Here is a 10,885-nt window from a genome sequence, read left to right as displayed (position 1 = left end):
TTTTTGAGGTAGGGTCTCGCTCTAGCCCAGGCTGACCTGGAATTCACTATGATGTAATCTCAGGGTGGCCTCCAAGTCATGGTGACCTTCCTACCTCCACCTTCCTTAGTGCTGAGATTAGGCATGTGCCACCACACCTGGCTCAGTCACTTTTTTGTTTTGTTTTTGAGGTAGGGTTTCACTCTAGCCCAGGATGACCTGGAATTCACTATGTAGTCTCAGGGTGGCCTCAAACTCATGGTGATCCTCCTACCTCTGCCCCTGCCCTCAGTAGTGGGATTAAAGAAAGGCATGTGCTCCCAAGCCCAGTTCAGTCACATTTTTTAAATTAACTGCATATTATGAATTAGCCACAGAGTACTGAGTGTTGGAGAAACATGTGCATGAGGCAGAGGAAAAGTAATTCTCTGAGTATGATTGCCATGGTCATAACGAATGGGTTTTCTCTTCCTAATCTGAGTATTTCTGGAGAACGTCCCTCACTCAGAAGTGAAGGGCTGAATAAACCCTCCCAGAGTCCCTCTGGAGGGGAGTCACATTCCCCTTCCTGTCAACCCTGCCCCGGACCATATAAGGAGAGGCAGCTGCTGGGGGCGTCCCCGGGATCTAAAGATAGAGTTTCTTGCCTGGGACTCCAAAAGCCACCAGAGCTGGAGCCACCATGGCACGGTGAGTGTTTCTGGCCGTAGAACTAACCCCTGTCTCCCTCCCTTTTCCGTGGAGAGGCCCTGCCCCACGTCTTCTAGGAGCTCCAGGTACTTCACAGCCCTGGGCCCACTGGAGCACCAACCCTATATCTCAGTGACTGTAGGTGAGGGGTCGGTGTGACCTGAACGTATGCACTAATTTCCTGCCTACCTAGTCTCCATCTTCCCAAATTCATCCTGACCACCTACCCCCTCCACTCCTTTCTGTCTCATTTAGCTCCACTTTTATTTATTTTTTGGGGGGGTTAAGGTGGGGTCTCACTGTAGCCCAGGCTGACCTGGAATTCATTATGTAGTCTCACGGTGGCCTCAAACTCACTGTGATCCTCCTACCTCTGCCCCCCACCCCCCCCAGTGCTGGGATTAAAGATGTGTGCCACCACACCAGGCTACTTAGCTCCACCTTGAGAAAACTGTGACACCAAATGTCCCTATATTGTTCCTTCCCTCCACCTCTCCTGACCACCCCCAGTCTTCCCCAGCCTACCCCTATGAACCCCCACATCCGTCCCCTTCAGGCAGCACGCTCAGACCCTGTGGTATGACCGTCCCAAGTATGTTTTCATCAAGTTTTGTGTTGAAGACAGCACTGATGTCAAAGTGCTCCTTGATGACCACCGCATTGTGTTCAGGTACTGCCTGCCCCTCCCCCCAAGAACTTCCCTTGTCCCCACAATGTCTTCCACATCTCCTCAGCTTCATTGTCTCCTCAGCTGCAAGAATGGTGATGGAGTGGAGTTGTACAATGAGATCGAGTTCTATGCGAAGGTGAACTCTAAGGTAAGCATGGGGTTAGATAGTAAGGTGTGGATGGAAGGCTACCCAAGAAAACTGGGGATTTATTCTATAATTCAGATCCTGAGAATGAGACTCTTTTTGTCAGGACTCCCAGGATAAGCGCACTGGACGTACCATTACTTGCTTTGTGAGGAAATGGAAGGAGAAGGTGGCCTGGCCCCGGCTCACCAAGGAGGATATCAAGGTGAATGGGTGGGAGTGGCCTGCCCCTTCAATTCTTTTCATGTATCCAGGTACCTAAGTTATATCTGGGGGTAGGGATTAAAAAAAAATTATTATGAGATTTACAATTCATTTGAGAGAAAACAAGAGGGAGGGAGAGAGAGAATGGGTGTACCAGGGCCTCTAGCCACTGCAGACAAACTCCAGATACATGCACCGCTTTGTGTGTCTGGCTTTGCATGGGTACTGGGAAATTGAACCTGGACTAACAGGCTTTGCAAGCAAGTGCCTTTAACTGCTGAGCCATCTCTCCAGCCCACCCTCCTTAATGTTCTTGCATCTATTACTTTGTCTTCCTAGTCTAGACCTCATCCATCAGGGTATGTTAGGAGAGTTGCTTGTTTATATTTTTAAATTTTTATTCATTTGAGAGAGAAAAAGAGAGAGGCAGATAGAGAGAGAGAGCATGGTGTGCCAGGGCCTCCAGCCCTTGCAAACGAGCTCCAGATGCATGTGCCACCTTGTGCATCTGGCTTTATGTAGTCCTGGTGAATCGAACCTGGGTCCTCTGACTTTGCAGGCAAATGCCTTAACTGCTAAGCCATCTGTCCAGCATTGTGATTTATTTTTAACTTTGTTTTAGAGACAGTGTCTCTCCTTGAAGCCCAAGCTGGCTTGAACTGGCCATCCTCCTGCCTTAGCCTCCTGAGTGCTGACATTACATACATGCTGACATTGTCACCAACCCCAACTTTGTTGGGAGGTTTGTTGAATAGTTCCTGCCTGATTTCCAATTTATTTTCTGTATTGTCCCCAGCATGATCTATCAAACACATGTTGACTTGTCACTTAAGATCCTTCAGTGACAGCTTCTCCTTTAAAGTTGAAAGTTGGCCACCTGCTGGGTGAATGTGGTTTTCACATTACTTTCACATTTATTTATTTATTGTCAATTTTTAATTTTTTTCACAATGTTAAAAATTAATTTTAAAAATTTTGTTTGTTTATTTCAGAGTGAGAGAGAGAGAGAGAATGGGTGTACCAGGAACTCTAGCCACTGCAAATATATACACACACACACACACACACACACACACACACACACACATAAAAATATAGGCTTCATAGGCAAGGGCGTAACCGCTAAGCCATCTCTCCAGCCCTTAAAATTATTTTGACTGATTACTGACATTTATAATTTTTTGTTTATTTATTTGAGAGTGATAGAGAGAGAGAGAGAATGAGTGCTCCAGGGCCTCCAGTCTCCACAGACGAACTCCAGATGCATGTGCCATCTTGTGCATCTGGCTTACATGGATCCTGGGAATCGAGACTTGAACCAGGGTCCTTAGGCTTCACAGGCAAGCGCTTAACTGCTAGGCCATCTCTCCAGCCCCGATATTTATAATTTTTAACCCCTCCTCCCTTTTTTTTATTTTTTATTTTTTCAGGGTAGGGTCTCACTCTAGCCCAGTCTGACCTGGAATTCACTATGTAGTCTCAGGGTGGTCTCAAACTCATAGCAGTCTTTCTACCTCTGCCTCCCGAGGGCTGGGATTAAAGGCATGCGCCACCACACCTGGCAACATTTATAATCTTTGATTGGTTGCTACTAACAATCTAGATGATTTTGGCTAGGTATGGTAGCACCTGCCTGTAATTTCTGTGAGGCTGAAACAGGAGAGTCATAAATTTGAGACTAGCTTCAGCTATATAGCAAGCTCTAAGCCAACCTAGGATACATACTGAGACCCTGTCTCAAAAAATCTAACAGAGCTGGGTATGGGTAGTACACGCCTTTAATCCCAGCCCTCAGGAGGCAGAGGTAGGAGGATTGCCATATGTTTGAGGCACCCTGAGACAACATGGTGAATTCCAGGTCAGCCAGGGCTAGCTAGCAAGACCTTGCCTTGAAAAACAAAAGCAAAACTAACAGCTTTGTATGGTGGCATACATCTTTTAACTCAACACTAGGGAAGCTGAGGCAGGAGGATTGACATGAGTTTAAGGCCAGCCTGGGTAAATAGTGAGTACCATGCCAGCCAGGGTCTCTTGCCCCTGCAAACAAGTGCTCATATGACTTTATGTAGGTTTCTAGGGAGTTGAACCCTGGGCTGATAGGCTTTTCATGCAGCTACCTTTTTTAGGGGGAAGGTGTTAGAATTAGGGTCTCATTCTAGCCCAGGAACTCACTTTGTAGTCCCAGGCTGGCCTTGAACTCACAACAATCCTACCTCTGCCTCCTGAGTGCTGGGATTTAAAGGCATGTACCACCATGCCTGGCTCATGTCTGGCTTTAAATGTGGGAACTTGAATGTGGTCCTTAAGGGTCCCTAATTCCAGGGAATGAAACTTGTCTGTCTTGCTTGGTTGACTCCTGTAGTGTTTTATAATACAGTTACTTTTCAAGACATGTTGTTTCCCATTCAGTTTTCACTGGAGGGCAGAATATGTATGCTTTTTTACATTTATCTATTATTTATTGGTTTTAAAACATAGGGTCTTTCTGTAGCCCCGGTTGACCTGGAATTCACTTTGTAGTCTCAGGCTGGCCTCGAACTCACAGTGATCCTCCTACCTCAGCCTCCCGAGTGCTGGGATTAAAGGTGTGTGCCACTACGCCTGGCTGTATGCTTTTTTAGACCTGAGGTTCTGAGCATTGTGTTTGTCACCCAGCAGGTTCCTGGTAAACATTAACGGATGCCAGTGCTGACAGGGAAGCTTGGAGGTGGGGGATGGGTGCCTGAAGAAGAGCTGTTGGGAGGACTCTACTCCACTGACCCTTTCCCCATGGGCATGCTCTTGTGCACACCCACTCCTTCCGTGCCCTCACGCTCCTGCACTCCTTGCCCACAACGCTGCAATCTTCTCTTGCAGCCCGTGTGGCTGTCTGTGGACTTTGATAACTGGAGAGACTGGGAAGGTGACGAGGAGGCGGAGCTGGCACACGTCGAGCATTACGCAGAGGTATGAGAGTACGTGCCGCCCATCTTGACCATTCTCAGCGTCAGTCTGCACACATTTCTCTGTAGAATTATCATCAATGTCAGGCCTAGAGATATTTTTGCTCCCTAGGCAGGCTACATATTGGTGTTAAGACTACATATTTCGCGCAGGAATTTAGCAGGAATGAGAGAAAGGAATTACTAGTGAAATTACATACAGAGTCACCTGCTACTTGACAAGTCATACATATATTTACAAACTCCCCACCATCCCCCGATTCTTTTATTTTTTTGTTGTTCATTTTTATTTATGAGCGACAGACAGAGAGAGAAAGAGAGAGAGAATGGGCTCGCCAGGGCCTTCAGATGTGTGTGCCCCCTTGTGCGTCTGGCTAACGTGGGCCCTGGAGAATGGAGCCTCGAACCAAGGTCCTTAGGCTTCACAGGCAAGTGCTTAACCTCTACGCCATCTCTCCAGCTCTGTTTTGTTTCCTTTTTGTTTTTGGTTCTAGGTAGGGTCTCATTCTAGCCCAGGCTGACCTGAAGTTCACTATGTAGAATCAGGCTGGCCTCGAACTCACATCAGTCCTCCTACTTCTGCCTCCCAGAGTGCTGGAATTAAAGGTGTGTGCCACCACACCTGGTATGTTTTATCTTTTTAGTTTCTATTTATTTATTTGTGAGGAAAGAGAGAGAATATGAATGAGAGAATATGGGCACACCGGGGCCTGTTGTTGCTACAAACCAACCGCAGACGTATGCACTACGTTGTGCACCTGGCTTTAGGTGGGTAGTGAACATTGACTGGCAGGCCCTTCTAGCAGGTCCCTTTAACTACTGAGCCATCTCTCCAGCCCCTTGGGTTTCTCTGGTAACAAATTGCTCTTCCTTGACCCTCTTTTCTCTCTGACTCTTTCCATTAGCTTTTGAGCAAGGTCAGCACCAAGAGACCACCCCCTGCCATGGATGACCTGGATGTAAGTAATCGTCCCCCGGGCCCTTCGGGTTCGTGTGTGTGTGTGTGTGTGTGTGTGTGTGTGTGTGTGTGTGTGTCTAGAGTGCTTTTAGCTGGGCGTGGTGGTGCACGCCTTTAATCCCAGCACTCAGGAAGCAGAGGTAGGAGAATTGCCATGAGTTCACGGCCACCTTGAGACTACATAGTGAACTGCAGGTCAGCCTGAGAGAGTGAGACCCTACTTTGGAAAAAAAAAATTGCTTTTGGGGGGGAGGCTGCAGGGATGACTTAGTGGTTAAGGTGCTTGCCTGAAAAGCCAAAGGACCCAGGATTGATTCCCCAGAACCCATGTAAGCCAGATGCTCGAGGTGGCGAATGCTTCTGCCATTTATTTGCATCATCTGAAGGCCCTGACATGCCCATTCTCTCTCTCTCTCTCTCTCTCTCTCAAATAAATAAAATAAAATAAAATTTTTTAAAGATGCTTTTGGGGGGTTGGATCTTACTTATTTGAGAGAGACAGGGAAAGAGACAAAGTACTCACCTACCATTCTTGAGGCCTTACCTTCCACTTGACCCTTGCCAAAAGAAATGAATATTATTTCCCAGTCCCCAGCACACTATACTTAACTGTGCATATTAACTAAATTTGAATTTGAGACATGAAATTGGATATTCTCTAAACCTTGAAAAAGCCCAGCAAGGTGCCTGGCATGGTGGCTCACACCTTTAATTCCAGCACTTGGGAGACAAAGGTAGGAGGATCGCCATGAGTTCTAGGCCACCCTGAGACAACATACTGAATTCCTGGTTAGGCAGGGCTGGGGGAGACCTGACCCTACTTTGAAACCCCCCCCCAAAAAAAAAAGAATCCCAGCAAGGTGTCAGAGACAAAGTTTTGCATAAGAACCTGGTTTCATTCCCCAGAAACCCACACACACACACACACACAAATAAAAGCTGGGCGTGGTAGTCATACCTTTAATCCTAGCACTTGGGAGACAGAGGTATGAGGATCATAGTGAGTTTGAGGCCACCCTGAGACTACATGGTGAACTCCAGGTCAGCCTGGGCTAGAATGAAACCCTACTTTGAAAAACGAAAACAAATAAATATTTTTTAAAAATGAAAAATTCCAGCAAGACTCTTTTCCCTTCCCCTGTCCCTTCCTATAGCAGACCTGGCCCTGTTGAGTATATTTAATATATTTTATTTATTTATCTGAGAGAGAGAAAGAGGGAGAGGGGAGAGAATGAGAGAGACAAAGAGAGAATGAGCTTGCCAGGGCCTCTAGCCCCTGCAAACGAACTCCAGATGCATGCACCACCATGTGTGTCTGGCTTATGTGGGTTCTGGAGAATCAAACCAGTATCCTTTGGCTTTGCTGGCAAACACCTTAAATGCTAAGCCTGTTGAGTATCTTTACCTCTGTAGGGAGTAGTAGTGTTACTTGAAATTCTGAAACCTGCAAGGTTCGGGAGTGACCAAGACCATGCAAACCACTCTGAGGCAAAGATGGAAAAGTACAGGCTGCCAGGCCTGACTCTCAAGAGTGGAGCACAGCCAACCTGAGTTTGCAGATATGGGTTTTATAAGGCTTTTCAGATGGGGGAAGGTGAGGAAGGGAAAAGTTGAATAAAAAAGGGTTGTTTAGGGGGAATCTAAGATAGCCAGGATGTGAAATAAGAACAATGAGGGAAACCATGACCTGGGGGCATTGTTAGGCAGGGAAGGGTTAATGGCTGGGCAGTTTCTTGAGGAATGTGCATAATCTCCTTATGTTTCTGTCACCATTCTGCTGTCCTTGGTGACTCCATCTTGGGAGCCCATCCTGACCTAACAAAACCAAGTGTTGCATAAGAGTACTGCTTTATTTTAGTATCCAAAGTTAAAGTCCTTTGGTCTTAGCTTCCTGAGATACGTAGTTTAGGAAATTATTGAAGGGAACTAGGAGGTCAGGAGGTAAACACAAATGTTCTCTCTTGTGTAAACTGTAGGTGTTTTGTCTTTTTCTTCCCCCTCAGGAGGATTCTGACACCTGATTCACGTTCTGTGACAGGAGCACTGGGGAAGAGGCTGTGGCTACCTTCTGTAGCTCTGAGAAGCTATGGTTTGGAAATTTGCTCTTTTTCTGTGTGCCGAGGTCCACTGAGGTCTCTGAACTTTTTAGAAGTTCTTTATGAAGAGTCCTCCTTCAGGCTGGCTGTATGGCTTCTCCTTAGGCATCTGGGTGTGGGCCTGCACTAGATGACAGCTTCGAAGTAGGGAAGCGTAGACTCGGGAGCTTCTGACTTCTAATGTTCATGTAGAACCTCTGTGCTTGGACCACCTGATTATTTTAGCTGAGCATGTATGTATATGTGGCAGAGAAAGAGCTAAAGACAAAGGAGGTTATAATACACATTTAGAAATGACTGCTGTTGGGCTCTTTCCTTCTTGTGTGTCTTTTTCCTTATAGCAAGCCTCTTCTCTCCCAGGAGCTCCTCTCAAAGTGCTGGGTGGGGCTCAGAGATTCTGGCCTTCTCTGATGTGGGAAGAACAAAGCTACTAGGAGACTTGAATACCAGGTCAGCTTGTATTCAAGCTGAAGCACCCCTCTCACCCAGATGTGTTTTCCCTAAACCTAGCTACCTCAGCTTCCTGCACACCCTAGAACTTTCTATACATCTTCAAAGGAGTTGTTATCCTAATATCTGTATCTGTTTGCTCTTCCATTGTCTTCCTCAAACTACTTCGTCCACATCCTTATTTTTATTTCTTTCTTCTTCTTCTTTTTTTTTTTTTTAATTTGTTTTTGAAAGGTAGGGTCTCTTTCCTACCCAGGCTGACGTGGAGTTCACTCTGTAGTCTCAGGCTGACCTGGAACTCACAACAGTCGTCCTACTTCTGCCTCCCCAGTGCTTGTATCAATAGCACGCATCACCACCCCAGGCTCCATGCCTGGCCTATTTTTTTGGCAGGAGAGGGAATGAGAGCGGGTGCACCAGGGCCTAGTGCCACTGCAGATGAACTCTGCTTTTTACATGGGTGCTGGGGTCAGGGCTAGGTCCTCACGCTTGAGCAGCACTGCCTTTCATCTGATGAGACCTTCCCAGGCCCCTGAACTGCAGTTGTTGACATTTTTGTGCCAGAATAATCATCTGTAGGGCAAATTTCTAAAATTAGACCTCCCAGGTGAAAAAGAAGATATATTCAAATATCTGTGGTTTTGTAGCACAAAGGTTCATGTGTGTGTCCTTGTGGTGTCACAGGAATCTTTTCCCCTGGGGAGACACAAACACATGTCACCCCAGACAAGACTCAGGTGACAGACCAAAGTATGATTGCACCAGTAACAGTTCAGTAAGCCAGTGAGTTTATTGGGGTTACTTACATGAATGTGAAGCCCCCAAAACAGCCACTTTAATGGGGCTTCCTGTGTCAGAATTACTATTCTGATGCTTCTTCAGCTGTAGGTGAGAGCTTCTGTACTCCCAGAGGAGACAGTTTCACCCCATCCTGCATGATGACTTCCCGGTGGTTGCTTCAAAGAGTTTTCTTGTCCCTGTGCAGAAGTATGGAAACCCCAGAGAAGCCCTTTAGAGGGGCTCACTCTTTTGGGGATTACCCCCATGGAATCTCTTCCCTCAGTCTCGGGGTAAGAGCGAGTTTACTTAAAGAGCAAGAGACCCGGTTTGGAAGGATGGCTTAACGGTTGAGGCATTTGCCTGCAAAGCCAAAGAACCCAGGTTCGAATCCCCAGGGCCCACGTTAGCCAGATGCATAAGGGGCCTTAACTGATAAGCAGCCCTTTTCCTTGATCTTTTACCTTCTCCATACTCTATCTCCCCCTGAGGTCTGGAGACCTCTTGCATCATTGCATACAGTGGCGCGGGGATGCCTGAGATCGTGTGAGGCTTGATGACCGTGGCCATGCCTGCTCCTCTGAATTGTCCCAGCTGCTTTTGATAAAAGTTGGCAGTGGTTTGCTGCTTTCGGTGGGGAGCAGTTTTGCCATACAACATGCGGGAAGGGCTGTCACAGAACAGAGCAGAGCAGAGAGCAAGCTGTGTGTCTGTTTACATGAAAAGAACTTGCAGCCTGGAATGTGCCCAGAAGCTTGGAATACTGTGTACTATTGTGGTAAAGGGGATGGTCTGGGGAGATGGCTTAGCAGTTAAGGTGTTTGCCTCCAAAGCCAAAGGACCCCGGTTTGATTCCCCAGGACTACGTACGCCAGATGCACAGGGGGCACATGCATCTGGAGTTTGTTTGCAGTGGCTGGAGGCCTTGGCATGCCCATTCTCTCTTTCTCTCTATGTACCTCTTTCTCTCTTGCTCTCACTCTCAAATAAATAAATAAATGAAATATTTTTATAAAAAGGGGGGGAAGGGTCCCAGGGGAACTAAAGAAAAGAAAAGAAAAGAAAAGAAAAACAGGTAATTCCAGGTCAGCCTGAACTACAGTGAAACCCTACCTGGAAAACAAAAACAAAACAAACAAAAAGAAAAAAGAAAAGAAAAAAAAGAAAAAAGAGAGAGAGGGAGAGAGAGAAACAAAAGAAAACATATCTGCAGCAGGTTGGTCAGCATTTTTGAGCCTACTTCCTACCCCTTTTCTTGTAGCAATTGTGATAAATTTCCTCTCTCCTTTTCCCCTGTAAACTCTGCTTAATGATCATCCCCAGTGACAGGTGTAAACCACCATGACTGGCTCTGAAAATTTTGTATGGGGGGGTGGGAGAGAAGGCAAACCATCTAATTTTAAAATATCCATTACATGGGCTGGAGAGATGGCTTAGAGGTTAAGGCACTTGTATGCAAAGCCAAAGGACCCAGGCTTGATTCCCCAGGACCCATGTAAGCCAGATACATCAGCAGTTCGTTTATGGTGGCTGGAGGCCCTGGCATACCCATTCTCTCTCTGCCTCTTTCTCTCAAATAAATAAAGTGTTAAATAAAATGTCTATTACATGATGAAGTAAAATTGTGGATATATTGGTTAAAGTAAACGATATTATATATGTCTCATTATGGACAGCATCATATATGTGTCCATATTTCCTTTAGGCAGTTCTGCCCTGTGTACACCCTGTACCATTCCCAAATCTGTGCAACAAGGAATCCACGTGCTGAATTACTGGGCGCAAAGGTCTAGACGAGTGAACTACGTCCAAACTCGGCCTGCAATTTTGTTGTTAAAAAATGTTGAGTTGGGTGTGGTAGCGCACACCTTTAATCTCAGCACTCGGCAGAGATAGGAGGATTGTCTTCAGTTCTAGGCCACCCAGCAACTACATAGTGAATTCTAGGTTAGCCCGGACTACAGTGAGACGCTA

General features: G+C 46.4%; 1 protein-coding gene across 2 annotated transcripts; it reads left to right on the top strand.

The window, feature by feature from the left end:
• Window positions 1–599: 599 nt before the first annotated feature.
• Window positions 600–10,698, top strand: Ptges3l (prostaglandin E synthase 3 like). 2 transcript variants are annotated; one of them, XR_006639017.1, is made up of 8 exons: window positions 600–669; window positions 1,226–1,339; window positions 1,421–1,487; window positions 1,591–1,689; window positions 4,545–4,634; window positions 5,536–5,589; window positions 7,592–7,677; window positions 10,617–10,698. XR_006639017.1 is itself a non-coding variant. In XM_045159834.1 (7 exons), the coding sequence occupies exons 1-7, from the start codon at window positions 662–664 to the stop codon at window positions 7,607–7,609; spliced, it is 450 nt and encodes a 149-aa protein (XP_045015769.1). In that variant the 5' UTR covers window positions 600–661; the 3' UTR covers window positions 7,610–8,300. The 2 variants fall into 2 exon arrangements, 1 of the variants encoding a protein (XP_045015769.1); XM_045159834.1 differs by lacking the exon at window positions 10,617–10,698 and having other exon boundaries at window positions 7,592–8,300.
• The last annotated feature ends 187 nt before the right edge of the window (window positions 10,699–10,885 follow it).

The sequence above is a fragment of the Jaculus jaculus genome, chromosome 9 (assembly GCF_020740685.1).
Source record: "Jaculus jaculus isolate mJacJac1 chromosome 9, mJacJac1.mat.Y.cur, whole genome shotgun sequence".
Classification (NCBI taxonomy): domain Eukaryota; kingdom Metazoa; phylum Chordata; class Mammalia; order Rodentia; family Dipodidae; genus Jaculus; species Jaculus jaculus.
Note: the sequence above shows the minus strand (reverse complement) of the source record. Positions and strands in the feature narration are given on the sequence as shown.